This window comes from Tursiops truncatus, chromosome 8, assembly GCF_011762595.2.
Source record: "Tursiops truncatus isolate mTurTru1 chromosome 8, mTurTru1.mat.Y, whole genome shotgun sequence".
NCBI lineage: Eukaryota > Metazoa > Chordata > Mammalia > Artiodactyla > Delphinidae > Tursiops > Tursiops truncatus.
In genome coordinates this window covers 39,612,189-39,632,429 of record NC_047041.1, presented here as the reverse complement: position 1 = coordinate 39,632,429, position 20,241 = coordinate 39,612,189, and the positions used below count along the sequence as shown (strand labels likewise).

The 20,241-nt window shown below is 51.0% G+C and overlaps 1 protein-coding gene across 1 annotated transcript in view; it reads right to left on the bottom strand.

Annotated features, from left to right (window-relative positions):
• The window catches only part of LOC101323398 (uncharacterized), an 84,985-nt gene that overhangs the window by 51,724 nt on the left and 13,020 nt on the right, over positions 1 to 20,241 (bottom strand). The window contains exon 2 of the mRNA XM_033861641.2: positions 17,890 to 18,253. Coding sequence (XP_033717532.2) covers positions 17,890 to 18,253 — 364 coding nt within the window. The remainder of the gene's footprint in view (positions 1 to 17,889; positions 18,254 to 20,241) is intronic.

Genomic DNA, 20,241 nt, shown 5'->3' with positions numbered 1-20,241 from the left:
TATGCTAACACATATATATGGAATGTAAAAAAAGAAAAAAAAAATGGTCAGAAGAACCTAGGGGCAAGATGGGAAGAAAGATGCAGACCTACTAGAGAATGGACTTGAGGATACGGGGAGGCAGAAGGGTAAGATGGGCCAAAGTGAGAGAGTGACATGGACATATATACACTACCAAACGTAAAATATAGCTAGTAGGAAGCAGCTTCATAGCACAGGGAGATCAGCTCAGCGCTTTGTGACCACCTAGAGGGGCGGGATAGGGAGGCTGGGAGGGAGGGTGATGCAAGAGGGAAGAGATATGGGGACATATGTATAACTGATTTACTCTGTTATAAAGCAGAAACTAACACACCATTATAAAGCAATTATACTCTAATAAAGATGTTAAAAAAAATCATCTCAAGATAATTATACAGTCATTGCATGTGTGTAGGCTAAAAGTATTAATGTGTCCAGTGTGTGAATTTAAAATACCTGTTTCTAAAATCCTGTTTCAGCATCTCTTCATTTTTTTAAATACTGGGCCTGGGCACTTGAGAGTGGCCATGTGGTTATTAATAAGGACTCCTCAGAGCTCTGGTCCCAGCAAATGAAGCATACATCAGCTACTCCACTGCAAAACCAAAAAGAATAGGAAAATCTTGGAAAAATTCTAGTTAAAATTAGGGTCCTTATAGTTCATCCTCTCCCTCTTGCTTTGGAGGAGGGAGTTTACAGGAGAGGTCAGTTACTAAGGCTCTTAGGGAGGGGACAGTTTCCCAGGTCGCTGCTCCTATAGCTGAGGACTGATTTCTCCAAGTCATGCTGGTTTAAAACAAAGACGGAACATGTGTAGAACATGTGTTTAATATTATAATAGATTGCTTATGGTGTCACATAGTTTATATATCTGCTCAGAATTCTGTAAGAATGAGATCCAATAATTGTCTTACTGGTTGCTTCTGAATTGAATTTCAGGTCTAGAATGCCATTTTCTTTTCTCTCTCTTTTTTTAAGAGTGTCATTTTCTACCTAATGAAGGTAAATTAAAACCCAAATTAACTATAAAATAAAATAAAGACAGAAAATAATAACCTGTTCATTGAGTTCTGGGTGATTTCATGTATACTGTGTCATTTACATCTCACCCAGCTCTTTTAGATATTATTATTATGCCCAATTTATAGGATACAGACTCAGAGGTTAAGTAAAAAGCTAGGAAATGACTGGGAGGGAAACTAGGTTGGGTCCAGCAGCCAACTAGGATGCTGCCCCCAAGCCCCACTGCATACCTGCCAGCGGGGACAGCACTTGAAGGGGATATGCTTTCACTTTCAGAAGACAACTGATTTTATTTTTACTTATTTATTTAAATTTAGTTATCTATTTATTTTGGCTATGTTGGGTCTTCGTTGCTGCCCTAGTTGCTGCGAGCAGGGGGCTACTCTTTGTGGCGGTGCTCGGGCTTCTCATTGCGGTGGTTTCTCTTTGTTGCGGAGCATGGGCTCTAGTTGCGCGGGCTTCAGCAGCTGTGGCGCGTGGGCTCAGTAGTTGTGGCTCACGGGCTCTAGAGCACAGGCTCAGTAGTTGTGGCACACGGGCTTAGCTGCTCTGCGGCATGTGGGATCTTCCCGGACCAGGGCTCGAACCCGTGTTCCCTGCCTTGGCAGGCGGATTCTTAAGCACTGCGCCACCGGGGAAGTCCCCAGACAACTGATTTTAAATAAACTCCTCCTCTGATGTGTCCGAAACTTTCAGAGGAGGCTATGGCGTATGCTACCTCAAAGTCTCAGGTCTGTGATGCCCCTTAAGAATCCCTGTCTGTGAACTGGGGGTGATGAAGGCTCGCTGGGAACATCAGGTGAGGCCGTGTCTGTGCAAAGCACCCAAAACTCCAACACATCTACAAATATAAACAACCTCGAGCAGCGGCATTACTGCTGGGACTCTGTAAGCAGCTTGGGGGAAGAAACTGCAGAGCAAGACAAAGCAAACGCATACCCAAAAGCTTGTGTTTCCTTCTCAAAAATGTAGGGAAGATAGAGGGATATTCAGGTGGACAGCTCGTGCACGCAGGGGAGGAGGTTTAAATGACTCCATCACCACCTACATTTTCTCATGGACCTCACCCCCTCACTGCACTCACCCTAGGTCTTAGGCAAGAACACCTAGAGCAAAAGAGTGAAACGGGAGACAAATCCAACAGAGAGTAAAAATTCTGAGGATTCTGTGGTCCAGTTATATCAGAGCAATAGCTTAAAACATAACTCCATTTGCACACAGAAGCCCCCTTGAGTTGGGGGGTCTGCAACCTCAACATCCACGGCTGGCCCCTCCTGGGAGGAAGGTCACACCTTGCCTCACAACAGGCCCAGGAGCTGCTACCACACTCCCCACTCCCAACTGGGCACGTCTTCCATTCCCAGGGCTCCCAAGACCAGTGTGGCGTGGTACAAAAGGCCAGACTCTGGTCAGAAGGACCTGGGTTCAAATCTCTGGCCCTGTTACTTACACACCGGGTCTGTTGGCAAATTGCTGCATCACTCTGGTTCTGTTTCTTGGCCTACAAAATGGGGACAGTAATCCCCATTTTCCAAAGTTGTTGTGAGGATTAAAAAAAAATAATGTACATAAAAGGTCCAATCAGCAACTAGCAGCTCTTACTAATATAAACAGAAGCCAACCGGCTCTGGGTACTAACTAAATTTCATTCTTTAAAAGAATAAGGTTTCATGAAGTTAGTGAGGACCGACCATTTTCAGAAAATTCAAGGAAGCAGCGTGGGAAAACTACACTCCCCTGGCTTCTGGAAGGTTTCTGAAACCTCTCCACCACCGGCGCACCTACAGGAACGGAGAAGTGGCTGGCATGTCTCCCTACCTCCAGACTCTTCACACTTTATAAATATACAACACGACTGACCAGAGAATGCCCGTTGCCAACCTCCTGGGCAAACAAGTCCAACAGGATTTGATCCGGAAATTAAATGTCCAGGCAGCCCAGCCACGCTCAGTTCAAAATAGATCTCCGTGACCTACTTAGTCTTCTAGTACCATTCCCAAAGCCAAAAGCAAGCAGGTGGTGAGATGGGACCACTGACTTCCGCAGGGCCCTACACAGAATCCTTGGCTTTCCTGTCATTAGAAATGTGCACTGAAACAGTGATGGCTCAGAAAATTATCTTGGGGGTAGCCAGACAGAAGCCCTAGCTTTAAAACAGCTGATTCAAGTGGTTGTTAAAAAGCAAAGAGCCCCAAAGTCATGCTGACGATTCACCCCCCTGACCAGCCCCTATGATGCATTTTCATTCATTTAGACAAAGGGCTACCACCTCTCTTGACAGTTGCTTTGCAAGCTACCTAGCCCTCACCCTCCTAGATGTTTCTGGAGTAGCTGCGTCTTCTCCAGGACACAGTGGGCTCTTTGAGAGCTGAGACCCTGTCTTCTTTATTGTGATATTCCACAGTGTCTTGCATAGCACAGTGTCTTGGTGCAGAAAGACTCAAGCGCTGCATCCACCGTAAGATGGGGAGAGCCTTCCCTCACCAGCAACAATCCTCCAGGCCCCACCCACTCCTGTGTGTGTCTCCTCAAGGTTAGGGAATAGAAACAGACAGACTGGTACTTGCTGTGAAGACGAGGAAGACAGACAAAACTAGGGAAAGTTGCTGCACAGTTTCAACCACCACGTGGCTACAAAATGACCTCCTCCGTTACAATGCATTTCACTAGGCGGATGTGAGTCTTGGGGAGGTTGGGGGTGGGGGGCGTGGACCAAGGACCTTGGCAGAGTCACATGCCAGTAAAATCCCAGAGCATCCCAACATACAGGCAGGCAATGGGACCCTATATATCACCAACTAAGCAATGGTGGAGGAAGCACGCTGATGGCCCCAACCAAAGAAAACAAGCCAAAGCAAACCTGCCACTCTTCACATCCAAATCCTCCCTTCTCAAGTCTCCGGGGTCAGCCACAGACACTCCTCCCCCCACCACTGAGCACTCAAAATTCCCATCTTAGACATTTCCTTGGTAGGCCTTTAGTTTACTTAGCGCTTTTCCCCCATCATGACATTTAATCCTCTGCAATCACGGGAGGCAAGCAGAACAAGCATTTTTATCACCAACTTAGAAATATGGAAATTGAGGCCAAAGCATGGCAACCACGTGGTAAAATCAGGACTGCAGCACAGAACTTGTAACTCCAAGTGCAATGCCCTTTCTCTAAAATCACCCCGCGCCGTGCGCCCAGACCTGAGGAAGCCAGGTATCTAAGCTCTAGGCCACTGCTCCTTCCACTGTCCCCTACGGCTGAGCACCTGCTGGAGACAGAACTCTTAACACACAGGCCTCGCCACCCTGCCACCCCATGTACACACACGCTTCCACGGGTCGAACAAAGGCAAACAGGATTACGGAAATCATCAACCCTGGTGTCACTTATGTCAGCCACTCGTGCCCCGAGCCAGGCTCACCACGCTCCTCCCTGTAAAAACGCAAAGCCCAACCCTAGAGCTGTCAAAGGAGACACACACACGAGACACACACAGGCTTTCTGCGATCAAGCGGCGATCGTGGGGCAGGGTAAGTAATCACAGACTCCAACAGCCACAAACCAGAGATCCCAGACCTCCGAGTATCATCGCCCTGCATCCACATCCCGCCTCTGGAACGCCTTACTCTCTGTGACCTTAAGCAGCTGTGTTTCTCCAAATCTCAGCTTCCTCATTTATAAAATAAGGAGTTTAAAGAAAGGATCTCACGGTGAATGTACTTCATGCCACAGAGCTTAAAAATGGTTAAAAAGGTAAGTTTTGTAGGTTTCGCCACAATAAAATAAAATATGTCAGCATTTGTATTTTTTTTAAAAAGAGAACCTTACAGGTTCATAGTAAGGATCAAATAAGAGTGTAATGGCAAGTTCTCACAGTGTACAGCACATACTGGATCCTAATACACAGCTATTTATTATTTGTAGTAATTTTTATAGCTTTTATTATCTAGACAATACATGCTCAACATGGAAAATGCCGAAAAACAGAAAGATAAAAAACCTCCTGTAATACCAAAATCCAGATACAACCACTGAAATTAAATTCTTTGTAGTATTTCTCTAATGCAGAGACATTTCTTAAATTTGGAATATATAGACAACTCTGTCGTCATGATCCGTTCTTTTCTGCCTCACCAATAATTGCAAAAACAACTCTCATGACAACATCCAGAAATAAAGGCACTTTGTTTAGCACAAGGATCAAAAGTTGCATGAAACTTGAGACGGGAACAAGGAGCTCATGCTGAACAGCTGGGGACGCCTGCCCCCAGAGCCAGGAGGGGGGTTCACATCAAATCCCCCCACCTGTTCCTCCTTCCGCCTCAACGCTCACCCAGAAAGCAAGACACTGGGGATCTGGCCAAGCAGGACAAGGGCCGCAGGGAAGCTCCTGGAAGCTCCGCATGTGCCAGGCTCCCACTGCCCTCAGGGAGCTCCCACCATAGGTGCAGGCAAATCACCCCAGGACCTGTGCAAAGGGCTGCGAGGAGCACAAGGAAGGAGACACGCGTGACAACCATGTCATCCAACCCCCAGGTTAAAGATGCCCCAAGGCTGCAGGGATGAGACCAGTCTCGCTGCGGGGCCAGGAGACTGAGCTCTCAGGGTCCTGAGCTAACTCACAGATGCCCAGTTTAAAAAACCAAAACCAAAACCAAACAAACAAAAATCAGGGCCCATATCCCGTACTTATGTACAAGCACTTCTTTACCAAGTGCTTGAGATCCATCAGCATAGAGACAAAGGCCACCTGGACACAGGACAAGTAGCCTGTTCTGCGAGAACCCTTGGGGCCCTGCCTGGCTCCCACTCTTGGGCATGGCCTCCCTACCTCTAATGCGGAATCGAGGCCAGACTCCACAGACTCCTGGGGACGCTACCTGATTCAAAGCTTCCTGTAGCGTCTGGCAAACAAGGAAGCTCTTCTGCTGTGCTGGGGAAGCACCCTCAGAAAAGACTCTGGAGAGGAACTACAGTCCCACAAAACACACTCTAACGCTCCATCTCTAGCCAGGCACAGTCTGCCTCACTTTCATTTTGTGTGGGTGTGTGTTTTGCTGGGAGGCAGGGGTTAGTGAGTGACTGGTGCCCAAAGGCAGCTCCTGAAATCCTACAGAGGAGCAGCTGCTCCTAGCGCCGGGGAATTCTATTTCCATCTCCGCTTACACGGAACTATCTTCTAAAGCGGTGCTCCCCGGAGGGGCGGCGGCGCCAGGGGCCTCCAGGATCACCTCCCTGGACGGGCTGCTCCTGGCACCGCCCTCGCAGGCGGAGGCCGGGAAGAGCGCCTGAAATCAAGGCCACCCGTGGCCCGCTCCTCCGGAGCCCCAGTCACAGACATGCCAGGCCCTTTCCTTTGGAGGCCTAGGGAGGAAATTAAATGTGAGCCAGATAAGGAGATTCCCTTCAGCTCTGACGCCAGGGAATCCAAAGTTATGATTCCCCCCAGGACCACGCAAACCAAACTGGCACGGGCCCCGGACCATGGGGCCAGCCACACCTGGGGTGCCTTCTTCTCTGTAATGACGGCACTCGCATCGCAGGCCTGACTGTTTTTATAGCAAATGTGAATGAGAATGTAAAGCTCTGCAGGCCAGTGACGAAGTGGGTGGCAGCGAGGGCCCCGGGCCGAGTGAGTGCAGTGACTGCCCGACAGGCTCCTGGGCTCTGCACAGGTGCTTCTGCAAGTGCCTCCCTGCCCTGTATTTTCCAGGCCAAGGGAGGCCGCTGCCCGAGGCGGCTGACTCACCTCTTTTCACGGCATAGTGACTTGATCCACAGAAGGATGCGGGGAGCTGAGCGCCCTGAGCTCGCACTGACCTCGCACTGACCTCAGCAGTTTCTAAATCTGCCAGGGCGAGGAACACCTTCACCATGGGCACAGCGTTCACCAGATGGCCCGGGGCTGGCGGGCAGGCGCAGCTCCCACCAGGGCTGCCACGCGTGCCGGGCTTCCCAGCAGCCCTGGCCACCCCCAGCCTTGTCTACTTTCTCTTCTTCATGCTTGTGGTTTCAGTGTGGGGAAGCGGGTGGGTGGAAAGGCATCCAGAAGGAACAGAGAACCGACTGGAAAGGGCGGTGGATCAAGGGTCAACAGCACTGACGTTTCAAAAAGAAACTGCCGAGTAACCATCACTGCAAAACATCACGGCGCACAGACGAGGCGCTGCGATGGCCGTCTGAGCTTGGAAAAACCCTTGACGAGCTGGTCCACACGCCAACGCTGCTGTCGGCATGCTCGCAGACTCAACAGTGGCTCCCATCTCGCGGGGGCAAAAGGCCAAAGCCTCACGAACAGACACGCGCGCGTACGTGCATGCACACACACACACGACTTCCACGTCACTGTCCCCGTACCAGTCTGGCAGGCGCACATGCCCACCTCAAGGCCTCCGTGTTTGCTGTTCCCTCGGCCTGGACCACATCCCCTCCATACCTCAGCTCCTCCACCCCTCACCCCTCCTCCACGTGGAAGCTCAAACACTACCTGCTCAGCAAGGTCTGCCTGCACCACCTTTCAGCACCTCACCGACCCCCTGCCCCAGGCACTGCCCGGACTTTTCAGCAGCCATTACTACCTCGCATACCGTTCTGGGTCGGACAGCGTCCCCTCAAATCCACGTCCACCTGGAACCTCAGAATGTGACCTCATTTGCAGAGAGGGTCTTCCCAGAAGTACGTAGTTAGGATGAGGACACACTGGAGGGGGGTGGGCCCTCATAAGAAAAGAGGGGCCACAGACCCGGGAAAGAGGCCGTGTGGTAAGGGAGGCAAGAGAGCAGAGCTGTGCAGCCACAAGATCCAGGCACCAGGCATGCCGGCACCACCAGACGCTGGGGCAGAAGCAGGGAACAGGTCCTCCCTCAGAGCCCCAGGGCACAAGGGGGTAAGGTCCTGAGGTTTACGCCATCCGACTTGTGGTCCTTTGTCACAGCACCCTAAGAAACTAGGACACGTACCATCAACTATAACCAGCTACTGTCTGCTGCCCCTCAGGAGAAAATAAGCTCCAGGAGAACAAGATTTTGACATCCTTTGCTTGGTGCAAAACGCCCGACACACAGAATAGCATCCAGCTGAATAAAAGAATGTATTTGCCGAACAGCTCTTGAGTGAACAAAGACAAGCCTAGAAGGGAGACAGGGGTGCTATACCCACCCTACAAGAGGGCAAAACTGAGGGGCTAACGTCCCAGCTCTGCTCAGAGACAGCAGAGCCAGGACCAGAACTGCACTGGGACCCAGCCTGCTCCTTTGAGAAGTAACCCTGAGCAACTCCAGGTGCCGAGCAAACAGCTGCTATATGCGGCACTCCGTGAGCACACGTGTGGAGCGGAGGGCAGGCAGGGCAGGCTCCAGGCTCGCCTGTCCTCGTTAGGGCTGTGACCCCGAACCAGGGAGCTCACCGGGTCTCAGGGTCTGCATCTGCAAATTGAGGGTGGATCACAAGCCAGGTCGACTTGCTCTCCAAGGAGCAAGCAAGGCTTGTTTTAATCTGTGCCGCTTCTGAGAGGCCCTCTCAGACCCCGGGAGCCGAGGTGACATCTCCGTGCCACTGATGCCCACTTAGGGCAGCACCTCCGGCACGCACCACGCGCTACTCTGAAACCTCTCTCACACCGCAGGCCACTTGATCTTGCTTTCGTAGTTCCCTTCCACACACACTACTGGACTCACGTCTCGGGCCTCTGCACCTGGCATTCTGTAAGCCCTGCAGTCTGCCCAGGCCCTGCCCGTGTCCTCGCCAGCCAGCTCTGGTCCTCCCAGGCCCGCAGACACCAGGCTCCTCCACCGAGCTCCACTCCCAGGAGTAAGGTTTCCTTTTGCCCACCTGCGCCTGGGCGGCCTGGGCGGCTCTGCAGCCTTGAGTACAGTCCTCCCCACACTCAACCGCAGGTCTCTCCAGTTTGGGTGAACCATCAGCAAACAAATCAGGGACCTCAGACGAACCTGCCGTCGTACACGCACAGGCACACGTGCGTGGTCTGGGGTATGAAGCAAGCACAGACAGCATCCCAGGGCCAGCACTGTTAGGGCTGTGACGAGGCAGAAGGTAAAGCGTGAGCCAGGCAGACCCAGGCGTGAGCCCCAGCCCCGCCCCACTGTGGGTTACACTCCCGTTACCTTCCCTGCACTTGAGCGACCTCAGCTCACAGCAAACTCAGTAGCAGCAGACAGCAGGCTCTGCAAAGCGCCCAACGCCGTGTGCTTCTCTTTTCCTGCATCTTGAAATGGGCAGCACGTGGCCCATTTACCCTGCGTGGAGAGCAGGGTAAGGAGCCTCAACCTCCCAGGGCTTGGAGACCTGGTCCCACCTCTGCTCTGAACGACCAGGCCCGTAGCCGCACCTCACCTCTCAGGGCCTGGCTCGGCCTCCTCCAAAACAAAAGGGAGAGGCAGCACGAAGGATCGCCAGCACCCAATCTACCTAAGGAAAGGGAAGGCCTCTGCTCTGGGGCCTCGGCGTCTCACAGCAGGACTGGTGTCGGAAAAGGACATCAAATGTGCGCTCCTGCCCAACCTGCTACCTTCGCCAGCTACCCTCCCACAACCCCAGCTGATCCAGGCCTGCCTCTGCCCTCCCTGACATTCGTTACTAGAGGATGTGCATTTTTACATCTAGCAAATGTAACGCTCGTTCATGCATTTAAAAAACACTTATTAAGGACAGGAGGACACAAACAAGCGTAGTAGTTGCTTACAACTGCTGAGTACTCACTGGGTAATACGCTCAGAGCTTTACAAACATTACGCTCTGAATCCCCGGAACAACCCTGTGAGGTGGGTACTGATACTATTCCTGGTTTACAGGTGAGGAAACCGAGGCCCCGGGAGAAAGGATAACCGTGCTTAAGTCACACAGCCATAAATGACGGAGTGGGAGCTGGAAATGATCCTAGAGTCTCTTCACCACCCCGGGCTGCCCCTCCATCACTCCTTCTCCCTGGCCCTCTTTGAACCACAGGTAAAGGACGCTGTCATTCAGTAAGTCAGAGCCTCCCAAAACCCACTGGGCTGCTCAGCCTGCAGGGACGGCCCAGGTGACGGCCTCCAGATGTGTCCTCTACCAGATCAGGCCCCTGGAACACCTTCTAAGGAACCCTGCTCAGAGACAAACCATCACAATATTCCCATAACAAACCAGGGAAGTGGGGCACGGATCACCACACTGCTGGAAGGAAAGCCCCACCACACGCAGAACCGCGCTTCACTACATGCATGGAGGCTATTTCAGAAGCAAGAGAGTCTGATTTTCCACCATGTGATCCTTATACGTTCCCCCAGTTCAGCTCACCAGCCTGGAATCCCTGCCTTGGCTGTGCAGAACACAACTGGTATCAATGTGCTGCTTATAAGCACTTGCTTCCTCGGGGAGAGGCTCGCAGAAAGACTCTGGCAGGTGACACCAAAATTACAGTGCTCTATTACAGTGCCCGGCCTCTGGGAAAAGCGGAGAGAACGTGAAACCAGGAGCGCTGGCTTCCAGGGCCACGTTGCCACCCCTGGCGGCAGGACACCCTGAGCAGAGCCTTGGTCCTCGGGGGCTCAGCTCCCTCATCCTCCATGGTTATGATAGACACCTCCCCCCGCCCAATTAAGATCCAGAAGCCAAACGAGTCTCATAGCCATACCAGTGATGGGTGAAATGCCTACTAAACACTGTCCATTTCTATCACCTAGCAGAATGGCAGCCTGTGGGAAAATGGGCAGCCTCATACACTATTGGTAGTTTAAACCAGTACAGCCCTGGCGAGCACAGTGTCGGGATTTGCTGTAACAGTTTAAATGAGTAGAACCTGTGGCATACTGATTCCACTCTTAGAGAAACACACGCATGTGTGCATAACAGCATGTATGTATGAAGATATAATAGCAAAACTAATGAGTCCCTTTATATGCCTATCAATGGGGGACTGACTCATAAATTATGATATATCTATACTATAAAATGTTTTGTAGACAAATTAAAAGAGAGAAGAACTACATGCAAGAAAAGATCTACAAGATCCATTGTGAAAAGATAAAATAATGAAACGATATATATCGTGCAATCAGATTTATGCTTACAAAAGAAACAAAACTGTATGTGTTTGCGTCTGTATAGGCTGATGGAAATTACAATTAGTTAGTGCTGAGGACCCAGCAGGGAGGCGACACAGGGGGGAAGGGTGCCAGAGGAAGGAGGACTCTACATCTGCTGTTCACTTCTCCACTATTTGGACGGGAGGGTGAGGTGCACGAGCATAATATATTCATGTATCCCCTATATCATTTAGAAAAAAGCCATCGAACTGATTTAAAAATAGCACCACAGCCACCGAAACAGGGTTTCGTGTTCTGGTGTGAAACTGACAGAGCAATCTGGACAAGTTTTAGTGCCACACTCCAAGGTCTTCCCAAGAGTGACTGATAAAGTTCAAGTGCAGTCTCTAAGCCACAGATGACAAGACTGGATCGGGATCAACAGGGAAGAAGGGAAATGCCGGGTGCAAGGAAAACTTTGGGGTAAGCTCTGTGGAAGCTGCAAACCTGTCCTGCCCTGAACCCGCTTGGCTCCAGGACGCACTTTTCTGAGACTCTCTTCCCTCTCACCTCCATAGGATGAGAAGAAAGTAAAAACCAGATGAAGAGAGAATTCCCTTTCCCGCAGCAGAGAGGAGGCCACCTGCTGTCGCCAGCAGAGCTACTCCCAGGCGAAGCCAAAGAAAAAGCCTGGCCAAACTCCACCTTCCCGACAAAGGCACAGCATGTCAGGCTCCTGGGGCTGCAGGGACAGCCAAGGCTGGCAGCCTGAAGCCCACCCATTCGAGTCCCTCCACTTCAGCAAACAACCAGGCCAGCCTCTATTCACATTCAACAGTAAAATCCAAACTGAACCAGGATACAAATCAGAGGGTTCTTCAAAACAGCAACAAGGTGGAATAAGGACAGATAAATCAGTGGTATCCTGGACAAACATATAGCTACTATTTCTGCTTGTCCATAGTAACACTTCTGTAAATTCAAACATTTGATAAATACCTTTTTTGGCTTCCTAGTAATAATTAAAACAAACACGCAGCCCAAACACACACACGCAGCTAAACATGGAGCAAAAAGGAAAACAGAGGGGCTTTGCTTAGGACATGCTGCTCAGGAGGCAGCCTGACAGTTGACATCCCCACACAAAACGCTCTCCTCCCATTAACTAGGTACCCTGTTAGTGCGCCACACTCACTGGGCACTTCAACAGTCCACGGCTGGGGGCTACCCACAGGACAAGGAAAAGAAGTCCCATCTCGGAGGGAAAGGGGTGACCATCGAACAGTAGGGGAGCGGAGTCCTTGTGCAGTGACTCACCGCAGAGATGTCCATGACTGCGGACACCAGGAAGCAGGCAGACCAATAAAGTAACTCTCAGCCTCCTCTCCATGAGGACGCAGCCCAAGCAAAGCCAGAACCCGACCAACTGGCCAGAGCCCAGCAAGAACAAACTATCTGAAGGGCACGGCTATTATGCACTCTGGAAAACGGACGCCTGGGCAAGTTTCTTACAGACTCTGGCACTGACTAGGGGAGAGGGCACGGCACCAGCATATTTCTGATGCGGCAGTGGTGCGTCCTATGGTGGGGACATGCGGACGCTAGCAACCAGGACCAACCGTGTCCCCTCGCTCTGACTCCGGTTCTCCTGAGTATGGCTCAGCTCCTCACCGAGGCTGCACCCTTCGGGGGAGGGTGTTCTCCCCTCCTTGCAGGGCTGGCCACCACTGAGAACTCGCCCACCTCCACTCCCCGTTCCCGACCAGCCCCTGCATGTTTGGTGACCACAAGTCACCCCCGCCTAGAGGCAGATCAGCCCTTGGGGAACAGCCCAAACTGAGGACCACAGCCACTGTGGTCCACTGGGTCCACCAGGGAACTGTGGGGTGCCGACTGCACCCCAGGGAGACTTCCTCCTTTGGGGGCTTTTCCCCTTCAACAGTTTCACTATACATTTGAATGTTCAAACCAGCACTTCTCTGAATGGGGTCTGAGAACCTGACTTCCATCCTGAGATGCTCCAGGAAAGGCAGAAACTAAGGCCAGGGTGGGTGGGCAAAGACAGGGGAAGGCGCTTTGGGGTTTTCCTCAGGCACCTTTCTCTGGCTGTCATGAGAGACCAAAGGAGGCAAATTTGAGTTTCTACAGAGATGCTTGCGGTCTACAGACAGTGTCTCCACTACCCAGCTTGTGAGGATGAGAGGGGCAACAGGGAAGGGGTGAGGAGAGAAAAGAGGGCTTGACTGCTCGTTCTCTCAACCCCAGTCCAGAGCACTGAGCACCAACCATGCTGGCCCGTTCCCTCTGCTGCATCACCCCTGCCACCATCTTAACGTCTTGAGTTCAAGCCCTCATCCTCTCTCATGCCCATTACCCTGATGGCCTTGTCTCTCTTCAGGGCATTTCATAGTCCACACAGCCTACGGAGCCACCCTTCTAAACCACAGCCTCCGGACGGAGTCCAACCTTGGCAGGGTGGGCGCGACTTCTGCCTGCCCAGGCTGTGCCGTCACAGAGATCACAGCTGCCGCTCGGACTGTGACACATGCCACCCCGCCCCCAACCATGAGGATGCGCAGGCTTCTGTTTCCTCATCTGTGCAACGGGAATAACAGGATCGCCCTCCAGAGCTTCTACAGGGGTTAATCCAAGCTGAGGAGAGCCCGGCTCTCCAAGAATGACCACGACTGTCCCTGTCCCCAAGCTGGCTCCAGCCTCTCTGCTCTTCACCACCTTGCGGTGCTACCTCCTCGTAACGAATGAATACGAGTAAACGCAGAAGAAGGCATATCCGAGATCTAAAAATGAAGGGGCGTACACATTAGGCTCCCAAGATGTAGAGGACCCCAAAATTAACTCATTATCGAAATAATGTGAGAGGAATGAAGGGATGGGAAGAGAAGGAAACATTACTCTGGAGGGACTGCTTTTAAAATAGACAGCTCTGTGATTTTTTTTTTAAAGACTTCATTTTTTCCAAAGATTTAGGAAGATTACATTTCAAAAGCTCACAAAGGAGACCCTTCTGGTTTTTTTTAAAAAACTATTTCTTAATTAATACCTTCAGAGGACTAAGAAGTACTTTTATAGACTGACTGAATCTTAATAAAATTCTCAGAGAAATTCTGGCATCAGTCACAACAAACACCCTCCTGGAATTTAATTTCCTTTTCCGCATACAACTTACTATGGCAACTCATTTATGATGCCACCGCAACCAGTCAAACTCTGCTTGGAGCATAAGAACTTCCAAGCCCCACAAGACAGCCTATAGCACTCGATACAAATTGGCCCCATATTTAGCCAAATCCTACATCTAAAAGAGACTTCCCCCACACCAAACTGTCCAGGTTTTACTGGCAAAGTCAACTCTTCCATCTCCTTCCCAGCCCACATCTGCACTGCCCTCCCACCTTATACTATAGCTCTAACAATGCCTCCTACCAGCTCGAAGTCCCAAAACTCAGTATCTTTTCCCTGTCCCACAAAATGAATAAAAGAGGAGAGAAGGGCACACAATGGGCAAAGGGGAAACTAGCTACATCCATCTTCAGCCTCCTACCAAAGACGTGTCCCTTCTGGCTTCTGGCTTGGTTCAAGTCCCTCCTTTTCTTTTTTTTTTTCTTTTTTTTAAAATTTTTATTGAAGTATATAGTTGATTCACAATGCTGTGCCAGTCCCAGCAATTCCCTCCTTGTAGATGATGGTAGGTCCTAGAATATCCACTGCATGTGCTGAGGATGGAGTGGGCAGCTAAAAGCTAAAAGAATTATTTATAAGTACAAAAATGTACTTTAAAAGCCTTTCTCCCTCGAGGACAATTCCTACTGGAAGACTTAATCCCATTATCCCAAGTGCCCATGGGCGAGGGGAGAGAAAGGGCTGGATGCCAACCGTCACTGAGCACCCACTGCAACTCACAAGTGCATCTCATTTAATGCAAGGCAGATACTATCATCCTGATGTTACACACGGGGAAATCGGGCTCAGAGGGATCAGGCGATGGGCTCAGCATGTACACCAGGCCCATCAGACATCAAGACTCATGGACTCATAAGCTTTACCCTAAGCACCTGGGTATCCCCAGGTGCTTAGGGTAAAACACTGTCCTAGGTTGGAGGGCGCTTTACAAGTTTCCACATTGCTTTTCATATACGAGATCTCATTCAATATCACAGCCCTATAGGATAGTTAAGAATTACTTTTCCACTATTGTAAAACACTGTTTGGTTTCAAAGATCACCAGTAACTTGTGAAAGCCAGTGGTAGCACTTAGAGTTGTACCCTGTCGAAGCTTTGTTTCCTCACCTCACAGCGCAAGATCAATGGTAGGGGCTCAAATGACAACTATTATTAGCAACATGATTTTTATTCATTTAATAGCCCTCAGCTAAAGTAAAATTTATACACACACACACACACACACACACATATAAACTACAGATATTTTAAAGATTCAACTTAATTACCTGCTAGAGAGGATATAATTTTACCACTACCTCAAACTTAGAGATAACCACTAACTGCTGCTGCCAAGACACTGACAGAAAAGGATTACTGAACGTGATGTGGTCAAACCCAATACGGACTTTGACAGCTACGAATGGAAGAGAACACGGCAGGAGCATTCAGTTATGATAAAATACACAAAAAATCCTCCTCTCCCTCCAGCATCACGGCTTGATCATGAATGTGCTGTTTGACCCAACCATGTCATTTCAGCTCTGTGATGACCCTGAGCGTCCAAAACGAGATGGCCGGCAAGTGACACGGATGTCCTAGTGAGAGGTCGCCCAGGAGGTCTAGGGAATAGGGCTGGGGCAGATACATTATTACCTTGAGCTATTTTTAATGTGCTGCATCTAACGCATTGTTTGCCTCACTTAATTTTACTCACTTGGAAAGAAACCTGGGAAGTTCAGAAATGCCAGATGCAACAGGGATCAGCTCCCCACTTCTCAAGCTAGAACGGAAAAGATGACAGAAGTGTGTTGGTACAAGGAAGGCAGCATCAGTCAGACAGGAGGAAATCTAGGCTACTATGGCAATGAGAGATCCTGGGGAGGTCCTTCGAGGAAGGCTGAGCCAAGACCCATCCAACTGAGCATCTACTCCAGGCTTGAAGGTTCAAACAAAAGAATAAAATTCAGGTCCACAGATGAAACATACGTAATTTTTTTAAGCACAGTTAACAGCTTTATGGTAATGACAGCTGGACAGCCATGTACACTAATTGCCTACATGAGAGCAATATCCATACTGTAAATCTAATACCAATTATTATTAGTTTTGGGGTTTGTTTTACTTTATGCAGCCTTTCTTGCTTCTTAGCTGTGTTCGGTCCACCCTAGTTTCTTCGTAATAGGCTGAGTTTGATTTTGTGTGGCCGATCTCGATTTACAAGGAAAAAGATGTCAGTCTCCCTCAGACACTTTCTCCTGCGCTATCAGACTGTCTAGCTCTTTATTTATACACTATTTTGCAGATAAGGAAACTGAGTTCCAGAGAGGGGAAGTGATGCATCCAAGGCCATAATCCTTGCTAATATATCTAGGACTAGCACAAGGGCTCAAGGCCTACAATGTAGATCTCCAGCTCTATCACTGTTGCAAATGATCTGGCATACTTGTGTCGTGAATACGAAGTTTATTTGGAAGGGGAAGAAAAAAAAAGCTAACATGAGTCATCTCCTTTGTCAAGGGGCACCACACAGATTGTTCTAATAAAGCATCCAGCATCTCCAGAACCACTTGTTTCTGAAACAGCCAACCTCAGTCCCAGAGAATAAAAGGCCATGTCTTATGCCCCTTTAGGATACCCACGACCTGTGAGCAGATGCGCTGCAGGGCTTTGGGGATCTGCTAGCCCAGCCCAGGGAATCCAGACGTTGCCGGTACTGGAGAGGGAATGGGGGGGGGGGGGGGGTGGCTAGGGGAGGGTCAGAGTTGCGTTTTCTCCCGGCAACAGTTATGATTTCATGCAGCCCAATCTTACTACCCTGGGAACATCTAAATATCCCATCCACTCAGGGGTCCCTCCTCAACTTCCCCAGGACAAAAGCACTGCAGTCTGGGAGGTGAATCTGGCAGACCGGGAGGGACGGTATTTGACCCAAGCCTTAGAGGAAGCACCGCTCCGCTCCCTCCTCCACCAGTTACTGGAACTCCCCACCGGATCTTCAGACGCCAAGAGGCGTCCCCCACTCTGAGCCCGACCCCTCTTTCAGCGTCTGCCCCAACAGAGGCGCGAGGAGGCAAAGCCCACTGCCCATCGCTCTACCCCGCCACCCACTCGCCTCCGGTCCCCCCAGTGGCCGCCCCCCGTGGGCCTCCCTCCCTCCTCACTCGCGGGGTCCCCGCCGGACACTTGCCTGCTCCAGCCCGAGAATCTGAGCGCACCCCTTTCTCTCCGCCCGCAGAGGACCCGCGTCTCCCGCCTCCGGCCCAGACCCCCTTCTCCCCGCGTCCCTCCGCGCCCCGGGTGTCAGCCGTGCACCCGCACTTCCCGCCCGGCCCGTTCGGGCTCTGTCCGCCCCAACTTTTCCCGGCCCCGGCGCCGGCCCCGCAGCGGCGGGGATCCCGCGTCCCGCGCCGCGAATGGCGCGCGGGCTCGTGTCCCCTCGGCCCCGGCCCGCCCCGCCGGCACGAGTTGCGCTCGGGACTCGCTTGGCGCCCGGGCCTCGGCTGTCCGCCCGGCGCAGAGGAGGAGCCGGCGTGGCGGGAACCGCGCTATCCCGGCGCCGGCACCCCCGCCCGGTGCCCGGTGCCCGGTGCCCGGTGCCCGCCCGCACCGCTCCCTGCCCACCTGCCCGCCCGCGCCGCCGCCGCTCACCTCCTCCCGCGCCGCCGCCGCCACTGCCGGGAAGACGTGGCAGTGGCCGCCGCTCGAGCTCCCCGCCTCGCCTCTTCTCTCGGCGTCCGCGCGGGCGGCTCCGGCGCGCCGGACCGCAGCGCCAGGCGCCCTCTGCCGCCGGGAAGGCGAATCCTCTCGCCCTAACCCTAACTCGCCGGCCGCCCCCGCCCCAAGGCTCGCTCCCAGCCCGGTTCCGCTCTGCCGGAGACCCTCCCTTGTGGCGGCCCCGGCCCCGCCGCTGCCTCCGGGGAGCCTGCCCTGACCAGCCAGCCTCTCGGCGCCCTTCCTCCGTGCCCCACCTGGGTCGATACATTTCCTGCTTCTCTAAATCTGAATGCCTCGCCTACGAAAAAGTAAAATAGGGTTGGGGAACAAACACCACGTCTCTCGTGTTCGTCATTCTCTCTCCTAGGGCTAGGTTAGCGCCCTGCCTGGAGTACCCAAGGGCGCAACAAATACTTCCTGAAGCAGTGAAAGGGTGAATGAATGAGTAGAGATTTGGGCCGCTCTCCACCCACGTAGGCTTCTAAACCTCCAGAGGACAGATATCCCCATCTGGATTTTTTGTTGTTGTTGTAAATTACACACATACACACACACACACACACACACACACACACACACACACACACACACACACACACACACTTGCGCAGCGTTGCATGAACAAATAGGATTCACAATTCCCCACCTCAGACTAGCACCAAAGTTGCACAAGGCCCGCAGCTCAAAGTTACTCAGGGCCTTTAGTCAAACAGACTTAGGTTTTACATAGATCTACCACTTAAAAGCTGGGAACTCTCGGGAAAGCTAATCTCCCTGGGCAGTTACCTCACCTATAAATTAAGAGTAATAAAATCTACTTCATGGAGTTGTTGTGAGGATTAATTGAGATTCTGCACTCTGTGTAAAGCACTTTGCTCAACCCCTCCACCCCACCTATACTGTACCTAAGTGGTAGCTGCTGTTACTATTATTACTAATCTAGTAGGTAATAAAAACTACAGGCAAAAATTAAAATTATGGCTACCTTTTCATCTGGGGACACCTTAATACCCTTGTATGTGGGGTATTGTCACCTACCCAGGAGAGCCAGCCCCGGGAGCAAGGCCTTTCCAGTCACTCTTCTTCCCCACCCCGAAGAATTAACGGGTCTTGGGTTTTAAGACCAGTTATGAGCTGGTCTTAAGAGCTGTAGAACTGGCTCTCCTGTAGGTTTTCCCCCGGGGTTTCGGTGGCCAATCTCTTAATGAACAAGTGTTTATTTTATTGCAAAGGCAGTCAATGTTTAAGGGCCCCTGTGGTCTACAGATTCTTCCTGTTTTCTCCTTGCCCTCTCTCAACACCTTGAGGCCGTCTTTTCATTTTTAACAGTCTCCTTCCTGCTCTGCACATAAAACAGCAGTGAGTGCAATGAAGTGGCATCAGACAGGACTGGGCTGGAATCCCAGCCCATCCGCCCTGGGCTTTCTGCACCTCAGTCCCCTCAATTGTAAATTGTGGAGAATGATGCTTATCTGTGACATTGAGAGAATTGGTGATCCAGTCTGTGAGTGAAGTCCCTGGAACATATAGGTGTTTAATAAAAGGCAACTATCGATTCATTTATTTAACAAGCATTTAGGGAGCATCCACTGAGTGTTGTAGGTGCTGGAAGACTGAGGGAAACAAACATTGGTGAGGTACGATTCTTGCCCTCAAAGGAGTCTGAGGTCTAGTGGATGAGACAGGCACCCACACGCTAGGGCAGAGGGGTTGGGAGGATATACATGCTGCTAATATGAAATTAGCAAGCCTCAGTTCCAAATTGGGGCAGTGTTTCTGCAATATAGGTTGCTTTAATTCATTATAATTGTAAATGCCATTTTCCTCTAAATATGTACATAACTTTCCAAGACCACTGCAAAAAATTAATGAATAATTTTGTGAGGCAAACAGAACCATTTGATGTAGGGTTCAGTCCCTTAATAAGGTGACTCCCAATGCTTCCTTATACTAGAAATAACATGTACATTGTGTTTTTGTGAGAGTACCAGAATTTATAAGTTAAAGTTGCATATCTTGCAATGCATATCTAAGAGGGAAAGTCCACATACTGTGGACCTCTAATGTAACACATCACCTACCCATGCCCATGATGTAGCCCCCTCCCGTATTAACCCTGGGCTTGGCCACACGACGTGTTTTGGCCACTGGGACATCAACAAACATGGCAAACGCAGGGATGTTTGATGAGCACGTGTGCCTCGCTCCTTGCCTTCTTGAAACACTGTGAAGAAAGTGAAGAAATCTGGTCCAACCTCCTTAAAAATGAAAGACTCAGGCAGAGAG